The sequence below is a fragment of the Musa acuminata genome, chromosome BXJ1-2, assembly GCF_036884655.1.
Source record: "Musa acuminata AAA Group cultivar baxijiao chromosome BXJ1-2, Cavendish_Baxijiao_AAA, whole genome shotgun sequence".
Lineage (NCBI taxonomy): Eukaryota > Viridiplantae > Streptophyta > Magnoliopsida > Zingiberales > Musaceae > Musa > Musa acuminata.
The window spans coordinates 19,635,632-19,659,524 of record NC_088328.1 but is presented as its reverse complement, the minus strand read 5'-3'; the positions used below and the strand labels follow the sequence as shown (position 1 = coordinate 19,659,524).

General features: G+C 39.0%; 4 protein-coding genes across 11 annotated transcripts; 2 read left to right on the top strand and 2 right to left on the bottom strand.

Annotated features, from left to right (window-relative positions):
• Positions 1–454: 454 nt before the first annotated feature.
• Positions 455–2,415, top strand: LOC135585343 (uncharacterized). 2 transcript variants are annotated; one of them, XM_065089779.1, is made up of 3 exons: positions 455–694; positions 1,107–1,278; positions 1,346–2,415. In XM_065089779.1, exon 3 carries the CDS (start codon positions 1,362–1,364, stop codon positions 2,265–2,267), a length of 906 nt encoding a protein of 301 aa, XP_064945851.1. In that variant the 5' UTR covers positions 455–694; positions 1,107–1,278; positions 1,346–1,361; the 3' UTR covers positions 2,268–2,415. The 2 variants fall into 2 exon arrangements, with proteins under 2 accessions (XP_064945851.1, XP_064945843.1); XM_065089771.1 differs by having other exon boundaries at positions 457–694; positions 1,107–2,415.
• Positions 2,416–8,150: 5,735 nt separating this feature from the next.
• LOC103970319 (protein CYSTEINE-RICH TRANSMEMBRANE MODULE 6-like) lies at positions 8,151–8,885 on the top strand. Its single transcript, XM_009384054.3, has 3 exons — positions 8,151–8,309; positions 8,396–8,546; positions 8,648–8,885. Exons 1-3 carry the CDS (start codon positions 8,273–8,275, stop codon positions 8,691–8,693), a joined length of 234 nt encoding a protein of 77 aa, XP_009382329.1. The 5' UTR covers positions 8,151–8,272; the 3' UTR covers positions 8,694–8,885.
• Positions 8,886–9,080: 195 nt separating this feature from the next.
• On the bottom strand, positions 9,081–17,865 carry LOC135597158 (protein NARROW LEAF 1-like). 6 transcript variants are annotated; one of them, XM_065089743.1, is made up of 9 exons: positions 17,736–17,865; positions 16,805–17,344; positions 16,521–16,693; positions 15,586–15,819; positions 13,579–14,158; positions 12,503–12,646; positions 10,952–11,192; positions 10,112–10,612; positions 9,081–10,002 (listed from the first exon to the last, which is right to left on the bottom strand). In XM_065089743.1, exons 5-9 carry the CDS (start codon positions 14,056–14,058, stop codon positions 9,602–9,604), a joined length of 1,767 nt encoding a protein of 588 aa, XP_064945815.1. In that variant the 5' UTR covers positions 14,059–14,158; positions 15,586–15,819; positions 16,521–16,693; positions 16,805–17,344; positions 17,736–17,865; the 3' UTR covers positions 9,081–9,601. The 6 variants fall into 6 exon arrangements, with proteins under 6 accessions (XP_064945815.1, XP_064945808.1, XP_064945832.1 ...); XM_065089736.1 differs by having other exon boundaries at positions 16,521–16,681; XM_065089760.1 differs by having other exon boundaries at positions 9,081–9,951; positions 16,521–16,681.
• Positions 17,866–19,639: 1,774 nt separating this feature from the next.
• Positions 19,640–23,003, bottom strand: LOC103970859 (MADS-box transcription factor 29-like). Of its 2 annotated transcripts, none has more exons than XM_018822308.2 (7): positions 22,577–23,003; positions 21,766–21,835; positions 21,515–21,676; positions 21,214–21,255; positions 21,094–21,135; positions 20,801–21,015; positions 19,640–20,422 (listed from the first exon to the last, which is right to left on the bottom strand). In XM_018822308.2, coding segments are annotated over exons 1-7 (720 nt in total). In that variant the 5' UTR covers positions 22,765–23,003; the 3' UTR covers positions 19,640–20,421. The 2 variants fall into 2 exon arrangements, with proteins under 2 accessions (XP_018677853.1, XP_009383060.2); XM_009384785.3 differs by having other exon boundaries at positions 19,640–20,451; positions 22,577–23,001.
• Positions 23,004–23,893: the final 890 nt, after the last annotated feature.

Below are 23,893 nucleotides of genomic sequence, written 5' to 3'. Positions count from 1 at the left end.
AAAAAAAACTTCTTTTTAATTCCAGAAATCCAAGTTGATAGCGATGCCTTAAAGATAAAGATCAAGTAGCAGACTAGAAAGCAACCAGGAATCTTCCTCGGCTGCTGTAGATTTAGGCGCCCAATTGCACACAGAGTCAAGTCTTCGTAGATTATAATATAAGAAGGTGACAGAATTAGTCAAGTCTCGCCTACCCCAAATAATTAAAACAAAAAAAGAAAAGTACCATCTCAATTATTTTGCTCGAGTTGGCCACGACAAACATATCTACTACATCCATTAATACATCGACACACACGGTTGGAAGACTTATAATTGGAATTTCTCTTACCAACGAACCTATAAAATAAAACCAAATATTTCGTCTTCATCACTTATATTTGTAGTGACTAAGTGATACGTTTTGTTTTAATCTTCACTCATCCAATTGCTATACGTACGTATAAATGAAATCCATCCTCAGCTATTCTCCTCCGAACACTAATCCGCACTCCAAAACAGAAACAAAGCCAAAAACTGCCGACGGTTGTTCCAATGACCGCCCCGTTTACTTGGAAAAGTCAACGTCTTCCATGCGAAGAACATTAGGCTATGATCAACTGCTGCGTTGCTCACCGTTCCTTGTGGGAGATCACACCCACCGGAGGAGGTCGTTCATCTAATACGGCGTCTCAGCTCGTCGACGATCATCATGGTACAAGCTAAACTCATCTTAGGCCTTTTTATTTCATGTTATCTTTGTCACATGCATGGATGATCGATCTCTATGAATTTAATTCCGGAGAAAATTCACGAAAAAAAAGAGAACTCAGACACAGCTCATAATTCCCAAGATCTCTCTCTCTCTCCATCGATTTTGATGTTCTAATTATCTTGAGGCCTTATCTATTCAGTTGGCCCTTATGAGCTTGTACTCAGTTCTGCTTTGAGAGATGAGAACAAAAGACTCCGATCGCTTCTGTTCTCTGAGCATCGAAGCTTAGGAAAAGAGGGCAGCTTATGGATTTCGCTGATCTGAACTCTGTGCCTTGATTTGCTTGCTTTTAATTCTGCATCTGTCTGCAACCTTGGGATGATGATATCTCGACACATGTACTCGTGAGCAGGTGCCAGAAGGTGGACGAGGAGAAGATGCGGAATCCGGCTTTGTTGCCTACTTCAAACGTACCCTCTGGTTCTCCTTTTGCACCTTCGCCGTTTCTTCGGGATCATTGCTACAGATCTTACCCGGGGATAAGGATTTGGCAGCACATGCAAATACAGCCATCCTCAAGATCTGTATCCTCTTCAACATGTTCACCATAATTTCCTCCATCATCTTGATGTTCTTCTCTTTCATCATCAGCTACACTCAACGCCGCATGATCACACGCTTCCAGCTTCGTGTTGGCACAAGTATATTCATCTCCTCCGTCGGCCTGCTGGTGCTGACAAACTACCTGTTCATGCTCATCCTCAAAAAGCCCTACATGCTGGCCATGGTTCCTCTTCTCCTTCTTCTGGGGATCACCCTCGTCGTGCTCCTTCGCGGAGGAACTCTACGACATGAAGTCCATGGCGACGACCACGCACTTTCCCAAGCACAGGAATCGAAGCTACTGAACTTGTCATCTTATGTCACCGCCATCACTTCTGGGGGCATCATAAGCACGGTCATCGCTTACATGAAGAACTTCACCTCGTCAGCTTATCACTTCCGCCTCGAATCATCCGTGGTTTTGCTCTTCATCAACAACATAATAGGCTTCTTCGCCATGCTGCTTTTGCTATTCACTTTGATGCTTAGTTACTCCGCCGACCGCCGTGAAGGCCTGATCACAATTGCAAGCTTCTCCACCTACGCTTCATTTGTCCTGTCAACGCTGTTGACGCTGATGGTCGCGTCCGAGTCGCTTGCTCTCCCCCACGTCTTGTCCACTATGCTCTTTGCCGTCGGTGGAGTTCTGTACAACCATCTACGGAGGCGAGAAACAGGCACGCAAGAAGATGAGGAGGTTCAGCTGGAGGATATATGGAAGAACATAGGGACCTTTGCCTTTTTGCTGTTGATGGTGGTCCGCCTACTGCATCTGGGCAGCGAAGCATTCGCCATTAAAAGCTTCATGTTTCTATGTGTTTCGGCTTTCCTATGCATTCAGAGCCAGATGCTAATGGCGGTGCTGAGGCCTGTGGGCAGGGGAAGATTGAACATAAAGATCATCTTTGGTCTCGTTGGCGCGCTGCTGGTGGGCGCCATGTTGAGTGTCATCAGTGTCATCTTCATCTGACATGTTAAGCCTCAGATCAGATCAGTCTGCCTACCTATTCCTGTATGCAACACATAACATATATACGTAACATACATTTATGTCCTAGAAATATGTTGGACACCACCTAGTATATTAAATTAATTTGAGTTATTTTCTTACTCGTTAATTTTTCTTCTCTTGAGATCCAAACTTAAATTTGATTTCTCATTTCTTAGGTATATTTTTCGCATAATATTCGGTAAAGGAGATAAGTTTAGTCACTAACATTCTCCCACTCTTTGACTTGTTTCTTCTAATATACTGCTAAACTTCGTTGATAGTTGTTGATTGATTAAAACTGGAGTCGATGTTGGAATAATAATTGGCCTGAAAAGAAGCGATGAAGATGCTCTCACACTGAGTTCCTATTTCGAGAAGACGATTGGCATGCCATGGGAGTCATTTATGTGAATGTATCTGTCGTTACTTGGTATATTTTTTTAGCACTTTGGGAAAATATTGAAAAATCATATGAATTTAGATCTTTTCTGAGAAATTTACTTGAAATATCCTTTGATAATAGGTTTTTAATAGATGTTACTCTCATATTTAATTGGAGATTATTATTTAAAATAATAATTTTTTAAAAAACTTTAAATATCCCTAAGTTATCCATTTGTAAATAAATATATATGTCTTCAATTTATAACTTAATTATAATAAAAAAAATTTACTCCTTACCGACAATCTATTTTTCTTTCTTTTTTTCTCCTTTGTGTCGGGATGAGGCAAGTGACAACGATATCCATAGCCATTAGAATTAGTGATGATAGAGGGGGGCGTATCGATGGTAGGGAGCATGGGCTCGGGACGACGAGCAAAAGTGGGTAGGGGCAACGATATAAAAATTAGTGATTTTTATCTCATCGCCTCCCATGCGCTTCTTCTGTTTCCCACACTAGGAAACAAAGGAGGTTGCGGTGCCTCCCACACACCACTGTTTCTCACATGATGAAACAAAGGAGGTGTGGTGTGTCGGGGAAGAGAAGAAGAAGAAGATGGAGAAGAGAGGGAAGAAGAGAAGAGAGAAAGAAGGTTGCGGCTAGGAGAGAAGAAGGAGAGGAAGAAGGGAAGGGAAAGAAGAAGGGGCTATAGCTGTGTTAGCTGCGACTAGGAAAGAAGAAGAGGAAGGAAGAAGAGAAGGAGAGGAAGAAGAGAAGGTAAAGAAGGGGCAGTGGCTGTGACAGTTGCGGTTGGGAAAGAAGAAGAGGAAGAAAGAAGAGAAGGAGAGGAAGAAGAGAAGAGAAAGGAGGGGCTGCGGTTGTGGCAACTGTGGCTGGGAAAGAAGAAAAGGAAGGAAGAAGAGAAGGTAAAGAAAAAGAGGCTGCAGCTGTGGCTACAGTTGGGAAAAAAAAAAAGGAGAAGGAGAGAAAGGAAGGAAGAAGTGGAAGGGGCCTGCGACTAAAGCTATGGCTGAGAGAGAAGAAAGAGAGGAAAAAGAGCAGGGGGGGAAGAAGAGGCTGTGGTTGGGAGAAGAAGAAGAGGAAGAAAGAAGAGAAGGGGAGGAAGGAAGGAAGAAGAGGAAGGGGGCTGCGACTGCAGCTATGAGAGAGAGAAGGAGCATAATAAGAGGGGGAGAGAGAGAGAGAGCAGAGTAGGTGACTATGCCCCTCTACATTTTGCATGAGTTGCAACTATACAAAAAGATGGGAGAAGAAAAAAAAAAAAAATAGGGAGAAGAGGACAAGGATGAGTAGAAGAAAGATTTTGGCTTACAATTTCTTTGGATCAAAATATTTGAAAGATAAGTATTCTGATATTTTTCTACAATAATTCTATCTCTACTTTTGCCTTGATTATAAAAAAATTTGAAGAGTTTTTGCATATGATATATCTCTTGTTTAGATGTAATGATTTGAATCTGAAAAATTTTTCAGATTTTAACCTTTTTATTTTGTTTTAGCCATAATTTTTTACACCAATGATTTGGGTAAAAATAAATTCATTCAAAAATAGACTCATAGCTTTTTGATATTAAGATTAACAAATTTAGATTTTAATTATTCACTTAGACTTCACCCTATCGACTCTACAAAACAAGGGAGTGAAATTTCTGATCTTTTGATATTTACCTATTTATAACTCTTTGTTGAAAATTTTGATTTATACAAAATTACTCTATTAGAAACTATACTCATAGATCTTTCTTTTGATACCTAGATTGAAAGATTTGAAGTTTAAATTCCTATTTAGACTTCTGTTTCAATTAACAATACGGATCCTACAAACTAGATATTTTATTCTATGACCTTTGGTTACTAAATTATTTGTAACTCTTTGATGAAAAGTTTCATTTATATTAAACATATTTTATCTAAATGTAGATTAAAATATATTTCCAATAATATATTTCTTGAGTAAATTGGAGTATAATTGATGATTCGAATTATTTGTATAATGCTCCTCACATAATATGCCAGAACAAAACTTTTGTCAAATGTACATATTCTAATTTCATCTCGTTGGATATTGAATTCATCTAGTATTCTTTCTTTAATTGAGTTATATATGATTGCTTAGAATGCTGGTATACTCTTACTCTTAATTCCTTTCAAATTTGAATATATTTATGAAAGATTATATTTGTATCGTATTGACTCATAAAGGTACATGTACGTTTTATTGTTTCACATATACTTCCAAAATATACTAATTTTATTATTTACAATATCCTTTTATACTCTGGTGTTTATAAAATTATTTAAACCTTTATTAGAAATGATAAAAAAATTATTTAGACCTTTGCTAGAAATGGTAAAGGATGCATGCTTAGAGCCCACGATGCTCTGCCAACCCCCTTTGGCTTCATCCAAACGTGGATGGATGATGCTCCCAAACGTGAGAGATTATTTTTGAGATACCACTTCGCATTCTATATATTTAATATGATATCTAGAGCTTTGGTTATGTGTTTCTATATACGTTTTAGATAATAATGAAATGAATGCAACGTCAAATATAACATTTGAGCTTCTATTTTGTAGTTGTTCTTTTGATATACTCCGAAATATTTTATATATCATTGATATATTCCAAAATACTTCTTATGCCTTTAAAATATTTATACACTATTAATACACTTTGAAATATTCTATATATCATTGATATGCTTTGAAATGCTCCTTATATCATTGATATGCTCTAATTACTCTTTACTCTATTCATTACGAACCAAATATATTTCAATTGAAATGACATTTGTGATTCTGTATCTAATAAGATGATATCTATAAACTCTTGTATTCCTATCTTGCATTTTGATACCAGGTTTATATGAAACTATTCTCTCTTGCTATTGATATGTTTGTTACTTGCTGAGCTTTGTAGCTTACTCCGTTGTTATATAAAATTTTCAGGTTAGCTTGTTACTCATTAAAATGTTAGAATTAGGCTGAGGTAATGGAAAGCTATTCAGATTTTAGGCAAGTCTTATCGATTGATATATTATGATTGTTGTATAAGCATATTTTACATGTAATGAAATGTTATCGATAGATTTAAATTAATATATCATGTAAAAGTTTTAAAAGTCTTTTGACGTTTGAAAGTTTAGATTGTTAAGTTTAGTTTATGATGATATGAACTTATAGTAAATGTTTAGAATTCTGATTTTATAAATTCTTATGCTTATAGATTTATAAGTGTTGTTAATATTTTGTTAAGTTGGCTTAGTTTTTTATAAATATAAATTATCAAGTGATGTGGTGTATGATTATAAATTGTACAGGTTTTATGGCTGTGAATGATACTTGAATATTTTTTAGTGTCTTCAAATATTAGTTTGGATCCTGGATTGAATTATTGATGAAATTTTAATATTATTTATTTAAGACAAGGTCACACTTCTTGAATGTAATATTTTGGGTGGTGTGATAGAGGGGTAGGCTAAGAGTGATTAGTAACAATGACAGGATAGTCGAGGTACGTAAGCAACGGTCGTAGGAAAGGAAAAAAAAGAGAAGATAAAAACAGAATTATAGAGACTATAAATAGTAAAATACTATTTTATTAGTGTTTAAAATATTATGAATAATAAAAAAGTTGGCTCTAAAAGAGTAAGCTCCTATTTGGAATTTTCTTCTTATGCCTTGATCAAAATACTCTCAATAAACTAATAACAAAGATGATGATTATCCTCTAACTAAGTTTGACTTGATTTTTTAGGATTGAATTGATTTTTTTGAGATAAATCAAACTAGGTTGATTCAACTAAATCCTAACTATTTAATTTAATTTAATTAAGCCCTAGATTACCTCTTCATTTTTTCAAATTATCTCTCACCTCCGCCTTCACTTCGCTCCCACTCTTTTACCTCCTTTCCCTCCCCGATTAATTCCTTCTCTTCACCCTCACCCTTGGCTTCCTCCTCTGCCTTTCTGTGTTCTCGCCATACTCCACCTCCTCCTCCCACTCCACTTTCATCATCGCCTTTTACCCCTCCCTTTTAGCTTCCTTTTTTTTTTCCCTTCGATTTCTCCTCCACTGCCCTCTCCCTCCCCTCCTCCGCCTTCTTCTATTCACAATTTACCTAGAAAAATAGCACACATGAATTATATTTATTCACAGAATATATTAAAAATATATAGTATTTTTATATAAAATTATCCTAAATGACCTAAAAAATTATTATGCTCGAGTTACACTCAATCACATAATATATTAAAATATATTAGTTTTAATATAAATTATCCTAAATTCTTCATAAAACTAAAAAACTCAAGTTATCCTAAAAAATATATTAATTTTTTTATATAAAATTATCTTAAATTCATCATAAAACTATTTATAATTTTTATTTTATATTTCCTATTTCTTATATAGACTTAGTTGCACTCTAAATTAAAATAAGTTAAAATCAATTACCTAACCTATTTTAAAATTAATAATTTTTATTTTAAGATATTTTTAGGATAATTAATATCAATACTTTAAGAATTTTACTAGAATATGATTCTAACAAAAATTATACTAATTTTTATTTTATGATAAATTTAGAATAAATTTACATAAAAATTATTATGTTTTTATTATGTGCCGAGTGTAATTCGATTGTAACATGACTATAGCTTGAATAAAGAGATATGAACCGAATCAATTCATGGTCGATTGGGCTTCTTGAGACTGTCCGATTCAAAGATATAATTAAATATCTTTAATAAAAATTAAAACTTATTACTAGGAGTCTTTTATTTATTTAATAAATTACCCACCTTCCTTATCTTCTCTGGTCTATTCAACAATTAATTCTCTGATGTATGTATGTAGATCTTTTTATGCACATGCATTTAAAATAAATTTATATAAAAATTAATATATTTTTATTAGGTATCATGAATAAATAATATAATTGGATTGTGACCTAAGTGTAAAGAAATCCGATTCATGAATATTATTAGAATTAAAAAAATACTTTTGGCATCATCTGATTACAAACTTATTGCTAGCAGTTTTCTTTTAAATAAATTACCCACCTTATCCTTATCCAGTCAGCATTAATTGCCCTGTGTCATCTTTAAAGAGGTATGTATGCATGCAGACCTTTTTGGGCAAATGCGTTGACTCGTTCTCCTCTCGTCTCATGATTGGCCGTCCAACTCTTGTCGTGATGCCATGTGTTCGCACCGGACAGCTCCTTCTCCACCCATTCCAACGCCCGACAACGCGGCACAGCCGAATAAATAAATAAATAAACAAATAAATAAAAACAACGCGGCATTAGCTCAACCAGAAACCGCGTTTCCTCGCCGCCTGTCGCGTCATCAGTCGCAACGCTCAAGCGGAGTTTGGCGGCTTCTAATTTGGCATCTTCGAAGGACACGTCTCTTTTGACCTCTCTGATCACAACGCGTCGATCCAAGAAAACCCCTTGCCCGAAGCAATCCCGTCACTATAAGTACTGCTTCTCAGGCTGTCTTCCTCTCACCTCCACATCGATCGTCTTCTGCCTCCTTTGGTGCTCTCGTCCGTTTGGTTTGGTTTCAAGATGAGTTACTACGCTCAGCAGCAGGCTCCTTCTCAAGGTAATGTAATGTTCTTTATCTTCTCCTTATAGGTTTATCCCCTTTAGCATTTTACGTTCTTCATGATCGACTTCGCCTTGGTTCAGATTCAGCTTATCCTCCACCCGGGCAGGCCTACCCACCAGCTTACGTCGCGCCTCCTCCTGCAGGCTATCCCACCGGGGATGGTGGTGCTGTGAATTCACAACAAGTTCCCGTGGAGACGAAGAGTCGCGGTGATGGCTTTTGGAAGGGATGGTGAGCCTGCAGCCTTTTTCCTCGTGATTTTAGCAGCTTCTTTCGATCAGCTGGTGCTTATATGGTTTGTTTGTGCTGCTCTGCTTCTTTGTGTCTTGCAGCTGTGCTGCCTTGTGTTGCTGCTGCGTTCTGGACATGTGCTTCTGAAGCTGGAAAGGGAGATGGAGAGACGTCTTATCACCATCGCCTTGTCGTTCTTCTGTGTTCTGTTCTTTTAGCTTCTACATAAAATGTTGGCTCTCGTGTGTTCACGAGACAGTATTCATGTTGATTGTGTGCTAAGATATTAGCACGAGACATATTGATTTATTCGTCTATGAGATTAGTCATATTCTGTGATATCATTGCAATTAAATTCTGTTCCTTTCCTTCTCACATGATTCATCTTATCTTGGGAAATCCATTACCAAATAAAATAACCTTACGCAAGCCTTTCCTGTATGGGAGTAACATGTGGTTGGCTTTTGGTGTGCAAAGTCTGTTCATGAACAAAGAACACCATTGAGCTAGAAGAAATTACAACAAAACACCTCATGGTATATGCACCATCAATTGACATAGTTGATAAACTGTTTTGTAATCTTCAAACTACCAAAGTCAATTGGGATAATTTCACATTTCAAAAGTACATTTGTGTTTGACATTTTCATGATGTGGGGATAAAACTTGAATAACCCCAAAGTGCTTTCTCAAATTTAAATACCCCGGAATGAGCTTAAGCTGGGCAAATTGACTGAAATCTTTCCAATAAATGGTCTTTCTTCTACATCTGTTTGTAAAAAGTCCTAGCAATCAAAATTTGACTGTCCGACCTTTCAACTATGCGTAGTTCCAGATCATAACTTCTAAAAAGAGAAGATTCTCCAAGCGGAGGCTATTCTTCGGTTCAAAGAAGACTGAGGCTTCCCTTTCAAAGCCTTCAAAAATTCTCTTCAGAAAATGCAAAACTACCCGAGCCTTTTTTGTCATATCCATGTCACATGGATATCTTGCATGAAGCTGTAACTAGAGAAGTAGCTCCGACATGATGAATAGCTGCTTCACTTTGGTAGAAACTAATCTTCATTTTGACCAGAACGCGGCCTCTTCGGTTCTCGGTCCCCCAGTTGCAGTGAAACACAAGGATCTTCGTCAGATAGGTTAGTTGGTGCAGATAGATTCTTCCTTTCTAGGTTGTCTTCTCTGCGATGCATTGGCAACATGCTAATTAGATTCGGAATGAACTGATGCTCTTCCACACTGTTTGCAACCTCAGCTGTATCCACATGAAACGCCATATCTGTGAAAGGTACATTCTCTCCTGAACCAGAACCACCTTCAGGAGGGAACTGTTGAAGGTTAATGCCTAGAGGTTCAAATATCTCATTAGGTGGAAGGCTCCCTACTATTGGAGATGATTCACCAACTGCAGAATTGATAGTAGCTGTTAAGGCAAATCTTTGCTCCTGTAGTGCATCTTTAACCACAATGAAAGACGAAAGATAAATGAGAGAAAGATAGTGGAAACATTATTGCACTGCAATATGAAATCTTCTACAGCCTCTAAAAAAAGTGAGATAGCAAACCTTTTAGTCCTTCACTTGTTGTTATAAGATCAAGTTCCAAGAGATCGAGAAGGCGACCCAGATCAACTCCACTAGTCCAATTTTCTGGTTCATGGACATTTTTAAGCTTCAGCCTTCCTCTATTAGCAATCCCACCCCAGATGATACCTATAGGTTTAGGTTTCTCACTATCTTGTCCTGTTAGAATAATCAGGCTCCCACTATCACCTTCCAGATCAAAGGTTTGTTGGTCCTCACCCACAACAAGAAAATCTGTCAAGAAGCATATTCCTTTCTCATCATTGTACTCTAGTGCATAAGCCATTACAGTTCCAGTTGTCAAACCAGAGCTCCTTCCGACCTTCACCACTTGTCTCCCGATAAGGCTGTTGATTGGTGATTGCATGTCTATAACCTTAACATCTCCAATCTCACCCAGTCCTTTCACTGCAGTGGTAATGCAGGACATATCAAAGTCATTGGCAAAGGGTATAAATGCACCATCAGCTCGCACAAAAGTTTCTGCAGGTGCATCATAAGAGGTACTTTTGGGAATCAGAACATCGCAACAGGTATAAGAAACAATGAACACATTTAAATCCTGAAAGAAGGAAAATAAAGTAAATAACCAAAAATGTAACTCCCAATTAATCCTACGTCAGTACATGAGTTTTGTGCTTTTAGAAATTTTTATCGCACAATTATGCCTATGTCAGTAGGATTAGATATAAATGAGGAAGAATAGGAAGCATCTCTCAGTAATAGGTAGCTTTTCAGAACTAAGCAACATGGCTCTGGTACCCATATGATGACATGCATGCTACCTCAATATAACAGCAGCACGGTCTTGAACTTTATTACCTGGGTTTGTTCCTGCATATATTCCATACCAAACATCATCAGTGATGAATGATGTTGCCCTCTCAACAGCCCCCAGGTACACACCAGGTCCAAGATTGGGTGGCAATGGATGAAACATCTTCTGGTTAGGATAATCCAGATCAACTGCAACATGACGGTTTGTCAGGAAACCAACCTGTTTGTTGCCTGTTCGACTTTTCACAATGGCACTTAAAGTCCCGTATGTCCCTTGGCTCGCGACCTGTAGTAAGAGCAAAGAATTTCAAGAAAAAAAGAAAAAAAAAAGGCTCATCTAACACCAATAGAAAGCACAAGCAAATCTCCACATGCATAGAATAATTCATCTGTGTTGGCACAAGGAGTTTTGTGAAAACTCAAATCTTGGAGAGAAAGGTTTTGGCACAAGGAGGAAAAGATACCACAGATCTAATGATTGATCATACCATTTCTCAAAACACTCTGTTCAGTTTGCTAGAATTGATGGAAAGATTGTAGACTTGATTTGCATTCACATCAAGGGGATTCTGATGGTGTCCAGGAGAGGAAGACAATCCTTCTTGATATGATGTCATGAGGATTTCTTTCTGACAATTCTGAGTAGCTGTATCCAAAACATGGTACAAGATTGAATTCTGAAAATGTAGGGATGTAGGGAGGATACCAGAGGATATCTCGCAAATAAATTGGAATGTTGATGCTGACATGGGGCAGAAAACTGCAGCTATGGAGAAATCCTGGGTGGATGTAATGTTTGGAAACAGAAGAAAAAGTAATAGGGTGGCAATAACATCAATTCCAGTAATTAAAGTTGAACAAAGAGGTATGTAGTTGTAAAGCAAGGTACAATCTAGATTTGGGTATATAATGGGGCTAACCCTTCATTTCAAGGGTTATGTTTGAACAAGATGGCAGCAACATAGTGATATACAACTATACTTGATTCATTCTAGAATTTGTCTGTTTTGCTCCAAGTATGATTGGGTTATGCAGCACATTCTTGAATGGGGTCATGGTCACTTGATTAAATGACCCTGATTATCAAGGCCATGATGGCTGGATGCTGTTCTAGAGAAAGAGGATAACAGCAAATTGACAATTTGGATTTGGCAAACTAAATTGCTGCTCCATCTTCGACTGCATGATCTTCAGCAATGTAGCTAGTTAAATTGGTGTCCCCTCAATCAATCACAGTTTCACTGTATCTCAGCGAAGGTTATTTCCTCATTGCAAGACTTCTATAAGTGCATCCTTTCTATCATTTGCATCGTAAATCCAACCCCAAAGTTATACAATGCATATGAAACTATGGTAAGCATCTGCTTTAATGCTTGTAACTCTCTACGGAAGCAAAAAACCTTCTGTGAGTGCATCTCCTCTAACATTTGCATGGTTAATTCAACATCGATAAGTTATTATATCATGAACATGGAAAATTGGTAAGCATATGTTTTAATGCTTAAAACTCTCTAGGAATGCAATTAACTAACAACTAGCCAACCGTCATTCTGGTACATAAAAAGACAAAAAAATTCTTATTTCTGTTAGAAGTACCTGAGAGCCTGAACCTATGCATGGATCACTTCCTCGTAACCCATCCGCAAGCTCACTGTACAATTGTTCCTTTGGAGTCGGTGCTGGTGCACCATAATAAGAGAATTCCACCACATCCACATCACACCATACGCCCCCTGGTCCCTGCTCATTTTAAAACAAGGATACCTCCGAAACCGTTAAGGCGCTAAGCAAATGTGTCATAGTAACCTCAAAGATGACCATAGTATAGTCTGGAAGAATAATTAAATAATTGCATAATACTAATAGAGAAACATGAGGGTAATGTTCATAAGCTAAATTCTCATGGCTTGGTTTGATAGCTTTTTTATGCATAAGCCTACCACTTGGGTCTTGGTTTGATGGCTTTATTTATGCCAACGTCTTATGACTTAGCTTAAGCCACCCACTTGTGGATTTGGCTTGATGAACAAGCACAGTTCATAAGGCAACCTCATATTGCTTGGCTTTTATGCATAATTCAATCTCATGGTCTAGTTTCATGCCTCAGCTCAGTGGCTTGACTTCTTATTCATGAGCCAACCACTCATGGTTTGACCTCCCATTCTACTAAAAATAGCCTGCCTTTTCATTCATGATGCAATTTTTATTGTTTGGCTTCGAATTCAGGAGCCAACCTTTTATCTTTTCGCTTCCTTTTGAGTCAAGCTCTTATTGATTGATTTCACAGCTAAGCCTCATGCAAGCTAACGACTAATAGTTTGATGGCATAGATCTTTTATCGCTTAGATCTCTCTAATTCAATAGAGCTTATGCAGCACTATGCATAAGCCATACTCTTGTAACTAATCTTCTTCTTTTCAGAGAGCTTGGACCTATTGATTACATCTTATTGTGAATTAGACAAGTCCATTGCATCTTTTTTAAAGGCAGTAACCAAGATTGTCAACCTTATGGTTTAGCTTCTTTCTCTAGGACCTAATTTACGCTTACTAATATTTTTGACAAAATTATTTAAGCCTAAGAGTGCAGCATTGCAGGGCCCAACTTGCATGTAACAATCTATATCCTTGATATTATAAAACCAAGCTGCTAGAAAAGAAACCATTATTTACCTCAAGGGCGGATGGGAGACACTGGTTGTGGCCAAGCCATTTCCTGTGAACTTTTCGTGCAACAAAAACTAGAATTGCTGGAATGTTAGTCAATGTTCCCCTTCTGATTCGATGGCCTATAGCTGTACCAAGACTGAAACGACGCAGGATCTTGCTGTGGAATGCTCTTATAGTCATCAGATCAAGAAGTGTTTTTGCTTGCTGTCCAGTTGGCAGATGGCCAAGATGTCCTGGCAGTACTCCTTTCTGAAGGTTCTCGAAGTACTTAGATCGTCCTTCAGAAGCACCATGCATTAGGGTAGAGGTAGGCCACAAAAAGTATGCGGCACTATTTTCAGGGTGCTGACCAGCTGATGCAATTAGTTGGAGAGGAGATCGATTATAAGGCAAATGACTGCATAAATTTCTGTGTGTGTCCAAGGCTGACTCCTCTGATTGTGTTGATCCCAAGCGATTGCCCTGATTGTCTGAAAGCCTCATCACACAAAATGGTTTCTTGGAAAGCTGTTTGCTAGGCCCACATCAAACTGATCTCTGAACCATTGAGAATGAATAGGCTAATGGTCGCAAAGAGCAAATCCTGACAACCGGAAAATAAGGCCCCATTATTGTAATCTCTGGACAGGATGTTCAAACAACACATTGTAACCTTTAAAAATGCCCAATTCAAAAAAAGTGGCACGGTTGTAATAAATGATTAAAAAAAAGAAAAATTATCCTGAATGGGGAATCAACAGAGCTAAGAGAAGAATTTTACAAATAAGAAGGATCAGATATAAAAAAGCTTTTGTCTACAAAAAATCAAATTGTGAAATCTAATATGGACACATGAGAAACAGGTTGGGCACTAAAAACGCAATTGTGAGCTAAGAAAGCATGTAGGTCACATAAAAATCTCCTTGTTCCAACGACAACAGCAAGGAATTGATGGATTAAAGCATAAGGAATGATAGATTCATAAGTATCATATTGGACATCAAAAACATTAATGAAAATACAAATATGACACCATGGGTTCCTAATTGCTATTCCCTCTTTATCTCTTGTCTAGAAGAAACAACAAGTACACTATGGACTGAGCAGGTGAATGAAATTTTGACATGGCAAATAAATTTAAGTGAAGAAAAACATGTCTGACAAGGACATTCTATCTTCAGCAGAATTATAAAATGAAAACGTGAAATTAAGTACCAGGTAAGAAAATGGACATCCCTAAGGAACAAAACGTGAGTAATTTAGAATAATGGAGCAAAACGCAACATACAATAGAAAATCTGCACATATGCAAAATTTAACCTCATGTAGAAAGTGCAAGAGAAAAAAGAGAATATGTTTCTTGGTTTCCATAGTGTAAGTTCCTTAATCTGCACTTGGATGAAAGAACTCAAATTAGAACTGAAAACAGTCTGTGGACAGAAAAGGAACTACAACAACATTGCTCAACAGTCACACTAAAAGCACATCGACAGACTACAATTCGCCTAAACAGCATTGACTTTAAGCTAAAAGGAGTTGTATAATTTATAGATCGTGTCTAGTAACAGGTTAGAAAATGGTAGAAAAATCCCCGATACACATCAATGGAATTGAATAGTTAGAATCTACAGTTGGAACTCTACAAAAACACAATAATTAAAAGTAGAGAGTGTGTGAGAGAAAGAGAGACCTTTTCTTCAGAGAATGGAACCTTGTACATGATGGCAAAAGAGAAACCAAAGGAACCTAGATCAACAATCCCGGAATAAAAGTATTCCAAGCCCAAAAGAAAGCATCTTTAAATGGATTCCTCTCTCACAACACCCCGAGGACAGCAGAAGAAGCGATCAAACTCAAGTCCAACCTTTCCCCTCCCTATCGCGCATAATACTGGACACAAAAGTATCAGGTAGTCCCCCCCCAAAACCAAATCTTTTCCGCGGAAGCCTCGAGCGATATCTAGATGATTTCTTTCCCTCACGCGGAACATCTAGAGGGTTTCACAGAAGAAACAGAAGGGGGAGGACTCACCTTAGGATCCAGCGCAATGGAGGGGGTTTCGGGGACCGTGACTGCGGGGGATAGCTTCCCACCGAATTGGAGGCGGGCGGCGTCATCGTTGGTGCATTTCGCGCGGCAGAGGGCCCCCCCTGGTTGCAGGGGCGGTGGCAGAGGAGAGGAATCGGAGAGGAGACGGTGGGAGACTCCTAACCCCACACCCGCAGAGGCTTATAAAGAGAGCAGTAATGGGCCAAAACACCACACCTTTGTTTCCGGGGGTGGGGGAAAGAAGGCAGAAGAGGAGACCACCACGGTTAGCAATAATAATAATAAGAATAATAATAATAATAATAATAATAATAATAGTATAAACAAATCAGTAATTGAAATAAAGACAAAGTAATTGAAGAAAATAAATTAGGTGGAAATTGTTGGCTCAGAATATGTGAGAGTGAATCATGAGATGTTGGAATGCGAGTACCTTAGATTGCACGGCCACCATCGATGCATGTTCCTAGGACCTTGAACCATGGATCACATGCATTGTGGACATTGGCCAACAGCTTATGTAGGCTGCTACTTTGCCTAGTGTAATATTTTACGTCTTAAATCTCCGTCCCGGTGATCCTCTTATCCTCTCTCTCTCGGATCGGAAGGCACCTTCAGGTAATTTTATTGTGATGTCTGATGAGATATGTTGACTCAGCATCACCCATGGATAGATAGCATTCCTCTCCATTTCGTCACGTGTCTAATTATTGTCCATAATTCTTATGGACTCTATTTAAGGATCATAAATACATTAAGTCAACGTCAGCTTTTAGGATGTGTTAATCAATATCATGAATTTTGATTCTGTTTATACGTCGCCTAAACTAATTTGCATGTGAGAGGAAATATTAAAGTTTATATAAAGCTTTTGGCATTAAGTTTATATAAAGCGTATTAAGCAATACGCTTAATACCTGCTTGTCTTGGTCTTCATCGTCCCCACAAACTCTTGCACGATCCACAAGCAATGCTGCGTTCTCGAGTCCTGCAATTCTTCTTCTCCATTTCAACGGTTTGACTCGGTCTCAGTTCATCGAGTTCCACATCCTTCTTCTTTCAGGTGTATCCTGCAAGTCTAAGCAACATGCTGAAGTATGAAGTGAATAGAAATCATGAAATATTAATATGAAATCAGATCTCTGTGATGCTTGGATGAAATGATGGAAGTTCAACCAGCTGAAAACAGAATCCAACTCACTGGGTATGACTGCTTGATGGTTGCTTCAGGTGCCTTTGCTCTTTTCTTCAAGCTCCCCAGCTCGGTAAAGAGACTCCCTTGCGTCGGTAACCTCCTCATGCTTCATGCCCTTTGCTTTTAATGCTTCTAAGATCTGGTTTTCGTCGACTTCAATGCTTGTTCATCTTCTCTGACTCGTAGAACAAACTCGATTTTTAGCAAGGTTTGTTCAGCTTCTGAGCTTTCAGGATTTCCAAAGACAGTTCAAGGTTGAAGCTCTACTTCTTTGATCTTTTCCTTCAAATTCAAAAGCTGATATTTGTTTCTGAATTTTTTTGATTCAAGATTGACAGTGAGTGATGTTTCTGCCACTTTCACTATCGGGTTAAGCAGCCGAGACAAATTGTCAGCCAGACTATGCCTACCATCCACTGGAACCAGTCAATCTGACATTCCAATGCGCTGGCCACAGAACGAAATTAGGGTTCTCGGTGATCAATCGTAACGAGGAAGGAGACTAAACCGAACACAGCTATCCGACATTCGCACGAACAAACTCACCTGCGATTGCAAAGGCTTCATCAATCAGAAGCGTGCGCCTGCTCACTCAAAGCATTCTAGTTGGCATCAAGAACTAAAAGAGATCACTTCAGTGACAGATCCGAAAAGAAACGCTTTGAAGAAACGGAAAACCAGAAGAAAGGTCCGATCTTTACAATCATTCATCCAATAAAAACCAAAACTTGTGCCTGAAAGATCGATTTGACTATCGATTGGATCCCTCACAAAGATCTTAGAGTATAAAAGAAGAGCCCACGAGAGGCCGAATCGAGGTACCGCGACTAGTCATCACGATCAAAAAGATCGAAGAACCACAGAGTATATGGTGAATCCCAAAAAACTAAGCACTGGAACTGGATCCAATAAGAGGGGGGGAGAGAGAGAGGCTTGCCTTGGGCTAATCGAATGATCGATGACGGATTCCTTTCTCGTGATTGGTTCCTCGCAGTCGATCTCTCTCTCTCTCTCGCTCTCTTTCCATTCTTTCGTGGTTTGGAGGGAGCGACGGGGAACTATCTCGTCAGAGAGCAGGAAAAGGTCTCGATGAAGATCACGTGTACATCACGTGCCTATGAGTCACCCGTCCTCCATCGAGGCTTCGCGGCGGCCAACACGAACGATGGCATGATGACCGTCCGATCCTCCATTTAGATCATCTGAGCCGTCCAAATCCAGCCAACGTTAGCGTCATCCGGTCAACAGACGCGCTCTCCGCCTTTGCCGGTCGCTCGACTCGATCACTCTTCCTTGTCCTGCTTTTAAGCCTTCACCGATCTGCTGCTTCTTCTGTCGATCGGGTGGAAGAATGGCGACGAAGAGGAGCGTTGGCGGTCCGAAGGAAGCCGATGTCAAGGGCAAGAGGATGTTCGTAAGAGCAGGTCTCGTTGTTCCCTCGGACGACGACCAGAAGATCACAGACGACTCTCGAATCCGTGCTGCAGTACAGACGATCAAGTACTTGACCGAGCACGGCGCCAGGATCATCCTCACGAGCCATTTGGTGATTCCCTACCCCTTACATCTGTCCATTCTTGTGATCCGTTCTGGTTCTTGTTGATGGTTGATCTTCAATTTGGAACCTTTAGTCGTTTCTACCAGTCAATTGACTGATCTCCTGTGCTTCCATGATTCTCATAGGTTGATGGAGTGCCTGTATCTTAAAGCTTGTATCTTTTAATAGGTGAGACTCGCAAAGAACTCCTTCATACGTGAGAACTTAAGAACGCTGGACCTGAAACATCAACGATAGAATGAGTTGACATCAGTTTTCAGTCGTTATTGATTGTAGTCTTCTATATTTTTACATAGCTATCAACATATTTTGTTGATAGAATGAGTTGACATCATTATCTCTCAGTCTCAAACTTATTTAGAACAATTTTGTTGTGTCGACCATATCAAAATTACTCTGATGCAGCTAATGAGTTCGAAATACTAGAATCAAGTCCTCTTCCTCTTATGGTACTTTAAGTTCATTGTTACTTCCTGCATGTTGGACAGACAGCTCATTAGTTTAGTTTATAGTGAGCTTTAGTAACCTATAGTCCACTTTTCTCTAACCTAAACCCTAACTCATAGGTATGGTGGCTAAGAAAGAAAAATGTGGACAGTGATGGTTGCGAACTTGGCTGAAAAATTACTGCAATGTGGTTCAGAAAAAAAGAAGAAAATAACTTAAAAACAAGTGAAGAAGGAAAGATAAGAAGACAAAAATAATAGAGACCGTTTTCAATCATCTAGGCAGTGTTATCACCTAAAGTTAGATCAGATTTATAATAGATTCTTGCTGTAATTACTTGGGGAGATTTTGGATATTATGCACAACGATGTAATTATTGTATTCCGGTTATTCTCTTGTAATTCTTGCTTGAGTATTGGGCAAGAGATTCTGAGATTTCTATATTCATTATTTTTATAATGGATTTTCTCTAGGTTTCCCTGTTATTTTTATCCTTCACATTGGAAGGATTTTTCACGTAAATCTTAGTATCATATTTGATTATGATTTTCGTTTAATTTCGTTGTATGTTACGACTTACTTATATTTATTCATATATAAAATTATATTTTTATCCCATCATTGCGTTATCATTTCTTTGAAATCACTTGTACATCATGGGACTTCAGATTTCCTTCAGAGCACTCAGTAATATCATACAAGTAAGCTTGGCATTGTTTGAAAGACTTAATTGTTCCTACAATCAATGGGTCAAGCAACTTAGGAAAGAATTCTATGGTGTGAGCTTGTGTGGTCAAAGCAAATGAGCTTCTCCAGGCTTCGGGAATCAGAGTGGCACCACTTACCCGATCAAAAACTTCCCTTTCTCTCAACAAAAATGAGGTCAAATGTGCCTTATATGGTCACACAAACTGCAAGATCCAAGAAATCCATTAGTATCGAAAACAGATAATAGCAAAAGCAAGAAGGCCTTTGGAAAGAAAGCCATTTCTCGGTGTAGATATGGAGGCAAACATAAGGCGTGTACAGGAAATCTTCAGAAGAAGGCCCGCAAGGCATGTGGAAAAAGCTGCCAACCATGGCGCCTCACCATGATTGAGAGGACGACTCCCTCAGATCGATCGCATGGAAGAGAGATAGAGAGGAGACCCCATAGAGGGCACAGCGGAAGTTTTCTCTGGTCGACAGAGGTCAGGCAGAAAGGAACAAAACAAAGAACATGATTTGCCGAAGATCATATCAAGAACTCAGAATCATCTGAATCATAGTCTACGCCAGGTGGTCTGGTGTTCCATTAAAATAGTTGGATTAGCACGCACAACTCTATTTAGCCTACTAAACGCCATACAACATGCCATCATATTTGATGGCATCACGTATATGACCCAACTGTATTTAACTGGATGATATCTCACATATATGGATAGATAGCCACACAGACACAACAACATCAAAGATGCCTAAACTGTCCATGGAAGCATGCTTGCAAACATCATTTCCTACAGATATATAGAAAAGAAGAAGTATATTAATCTAAAAATGAGTTGTTTTCAGTAGTGTGATGACTCGGTATCCTTTCTCTTTTCCTGCTGCTTGTTTCTTCTCTTGGAGTTTGGAATCTGTTGAAGTCCATGTAGAAAGTCAAGACCTATAAAGATAAGAAATTAGCGCATAACTTGACTGCACAGGAACCAATCTTTACATAGATTGATGTGGCAAAAGACTCGATCACCAGAGCATCATCATACATGCCTAAGTGATTTTGATGATTGTTAAGATTGTATTGCTATAACTATCAGTAGAATTACATCAAAAAAGAGCTGGAAAGAAAAGATGATGTAGAAAGCAACACGAAGGTCCGACAACTACTCAGTTTATGACATGAAAACCAATATTATTTGGTTCACATTCGATCCTGTTGGTCAATTTACGGCCAACTGGAGCTTGTTCTGGAACTCCATCAACTTAGGGTTGAGATAGAGGAGATGTGGTCTTACCAGAGCTGCAGGTTATGGCCCTGGAGGCTGTCCTCCTGCAGGTTGGGCTGTGTTGGCTGCAGCCGGAAAGCATGCGTTTGAGGTGAAAGCTGCAGCAAGCTCTCTGATGGCTCCCCGGAGTAGTAGTTTTCCAAGTGTTCCAGCATCGGCACATCACCCACCTTGTGCTCCATGGCAGCCTGCGTGTGTTCCAGCTCTGCCTGGTGCTCCGACAGCTACAAAACCACGGCATGCATAAACTCCAAGCAAAAATGAAGCCATGAGACTAAGATGTGGTATATATGGTAACTTACGATGCGGCATAGGTAGCTGTTCTGATCCTCTAAGATGTGCTCCTGATCAATATCACAAGCAAGCGTTATATGTATGCATCACGTATATGAACGATCGAGCCTTCTGGTGCTGCATGTTACCTTGCGACGTAGATTGTCCAGTTGCTGGTGCAGCAGCTGGTGCTGAAGATGATATGGATCAAAAATTTGTAGTTGGTCATCAGTGTTGAATCTTAAAGTAATGTGATGAGTATCAATCGGGCAGTTCATGGAGCTAATTGGAGTAGAAAAGTTGTCATCAGCTAAGTTCTAATTCTGTAAGCTTCGTTAGGAGTTTTCGTTTTTTTTATTTTTCAGCTTCATCAATTTCTATTATATCAGTAGGCAGCTTCAAAATAGATGTAGTTATAATGGCGTTGATGATTCGAGCATGTCTCATTACCTTCCTTACTCTGACCTTGTTTACGGAGGATTCGAGCTGTTCTTCGAGTTGATTCAGCTCATTCAAAGTTAAACAAGTCAAGTTCTCGCCGACATACTGCTTCATGCTTTCCTGCAGCTTATCCTTCTCATCCTTTATCCTCGCTATCTCGTAAAATATTTGCTGAAGTGGAAAGCACAGTACAAAAATTTCAGATTAGCCGCAACTTATTTATGAACGGCTGTGAAGTGTTAATTAAATGTCATATGTACCTGATGAGTATTAATCTCCTCAAAGTGAGTGTTTGTGACTCTCTGGTAGCTATCCATGATTTGCCTCATACTGCAGCACAAATTAACTGATAGTAAAAAGAATCTGTTCTTCAAAGAACTTGAGCCGCGAAAATATTAAGCTGCTAGATCTCTTTAGCTCCTTGCGGAGACGGTCATTTTGATGAATTGTAGAAAGAGTTCTTCTGATGTTGTTCTCCGATGTAAATATGGATAGTAGATATGATGTGTTGGAGTTAAAAGTGAATATTTACAGGATAAATTTGTAGATTATTTCGCCCGACATCAATCTCTTAAGCTTCTACTCACATATAGGTTTATCTTAAATTAGGGTTCATGATCATAAGCCACAGAGAATGCACCTCGCATCACATGGTTGCTGATCATATTCATATGCATAGGTGTATCTTAATGCAATAAGACAAGTCAAACATGAAGAATTCACCACAGTGGTATAGCTGGCAACAACTAATAACAAAGGCAGAATAGTATTCATCAGATCTGCCATGCCATAAATGATCATTGCAAATTTCTTATGAAGGGAATGGACATTCATTGTATAATCGAATAGATCATTTATTTTGGTGAGCAGAATGGAAGCTCATAAGATTATCCATTAGCAGGGAAAAAAGAAACGAAAAAGAAGAAGAACAAAACCTAATCCGCATGAAAGCAGAATTAAACCAGCTATATTACGAAATGTAGATGGAGGGACACCAAAAGAACATGATATGACAACGAGAAATTGTTGTGAATCTGCTAAAAGAGTCAAAGGAGCTATGAACTGGCAAACCTCGAATGTGGACTGCAGTACTCAAACATCTTTCCACTGCTGGAGAAGATGATGACCCCCACCTGTGCATCACAGAGGACCGCAAGCTCATTGGCCTTCTTGAGCAGCCCTCCCCGCCTCTTGGAGAAGGTTACTTGGCGGTTCGTCGGGTTCTCGATCTTCTTGATCTCTATCTTTCCACGACCCATCGCCACCGGTACTGTCGAACTCTCTCTCTCTCTCTCCCACTCTTCTTCCCCTTGGCGAGAAAAGGGGAAACTACCGGCTTTTGTCTGAATGAGTTAAGTGACTAAATGAACTAGAAAGACCTTTTATATGCCTTGGATGCATTGAATAGGCTCGTCAAACAGGATCAGGTTATCTAAGGGATTAGGAGACACTCTTACTGTCATCAGTAAGTAGAAATGAAAGGCATCCAAATGATACTTCTTTCTTTTTTCTGGAGCCAAGGTGGTATAGAGAGAGACAGAGAGATGAAGGAATAGACTGATTTTTCTACCTGTTAATATTGGCTTGCAGTCTGAGGCCAAAGAGTGAGCAATGTCAGGCCATTATGATGCATAGCCTCTTGCAGTTAACAAAGAACCCAATAAATAATACTCCAAAAGAACCTATAATTTGCTGTATATTAACAAAAACAAGACTCTAAGCTCTACCTAATAACTTTCTCTTCCTTCCCTTAACACCTCACAACAAGAACAATACTATAATATATATCTGCACATGAGTGAGTTAGAGACACAGACAGAGAGAGAGAGAGAGAGAGAGAGAGAGAGAGAGAGAGAATGCTGGCATGAATAATGGCTGCCTATTCTTGGTAACTTTTGGTAATGAAACTAAGACATCTTTGAGACAGTGTTCTGCATGCTAACCGGTCAGCTAGATGACAGTGAGTGCATTCATGTGTTTAAGAGAGAGAAAAGGATGAGTCAGAAATCCTTATCCAGTACACGCATGAAGCATGCAACTTTCTCCAAGGCAGTTGCCACTTTGGATCATTGCTTAAGATCGAAGGAAGGGATGCTAACATCTCAATTGTTTTCGGAGCTTATAGTTATTCCTCATCAAAATCAAACTCCTCTCCGCTTGTCCTCCAAATGGGGGCATGAAAGAGAAGGTTGGTGATATGGACAGCTAACTGCCCCAACCTGCGCTGCCCCTTGCAATTCTTCCTCTTCTGTTCAGCTTGTATATGGAAACTCTTGCAAGTGCTAGCAAACCAAGGATTTGCCTACATTGGAAAATGGAGGAGATGGAAGCAGGTAGGCGGGCTTAGTTTCTCAGGAGCATGAGCACATGGAGCGGTCTTGGACGATG

What these genes read in the sequence shown, in the direction of transcription:
- LOC103970319 (XM_009384054.3), top strand. Translation starts at nt 8,273, where the DNA reads ATGAGTTACTACGCTCAGCAGCAGGCTCCTTCTCAAG. An exon ending in GCAGCAGGCTCCTTCTCAAG is followed by an intron (nt 8,310 to 8,395) that starts GTAATGTAATGT and finishes GCCTTGGTTCAG; the next exon opens with ATTCAGCTTATCCTCCACCC. An exon ending in GATGGCTTTTGGAAGGGATG is followed by an intron (nt 8,547 to 8,647) that starts GTGAGCCTGCAG and finishes TGTGTCTTGCAG; the next exon opens with CTGTGCTGCCTTGTGTTGCT.
- LOC135597158 (XM_065089743.1), bottom strand. Translation starts at nt 14,058, where the DNA reads ATGAGGCTTTCAGACAATCAGGGCAATCGCTTGGGATCAACACAATCA. An exon ending in GTCTCCCATCCGCCCTTGAG is followed by an intron (nt 12,647 to 13,578) that starts GTAAATAATGGT and finishes TAAAATGAGCAG; the next exon opens with GGACCAGGGGGCGTATGGTG. An exon ending in ATATGCAGGAACAAACCCAG is followed by an intron (nt 10,613 to 10,951) that starts GTAATAAAGTTC and finishes ATGCACCTGCAG; the next exon opens with AAACTTTTGTGCGAGCTGAT.
- LOC103970859 (XM_009384785.3), bottom strand. Translation starts at nt 22,764, where the DNA reads ATGGGTCGTGGAAAGATAGAGATCAAGAAGATCGAGAACCCGACGAAC. An exon ending in ACAAGGTCAGAGTAAGGAAG is followed by an intron (nt 21,256 to 21,514) that starts GTAATGAGACAT and finishes TATCATCTTCAG; the next exon opens with CACCAGCTGCTGCACCAGCA. An exon ending in ACAGCTACCTATGCCGCATC is followed by an intron (nt 21,016 to 21,093) that starts GTAAGTTACCAT and finishes GTGGTTTTGTAG; the next exon opens with CTGTCGGAGCACCAGGCAGA.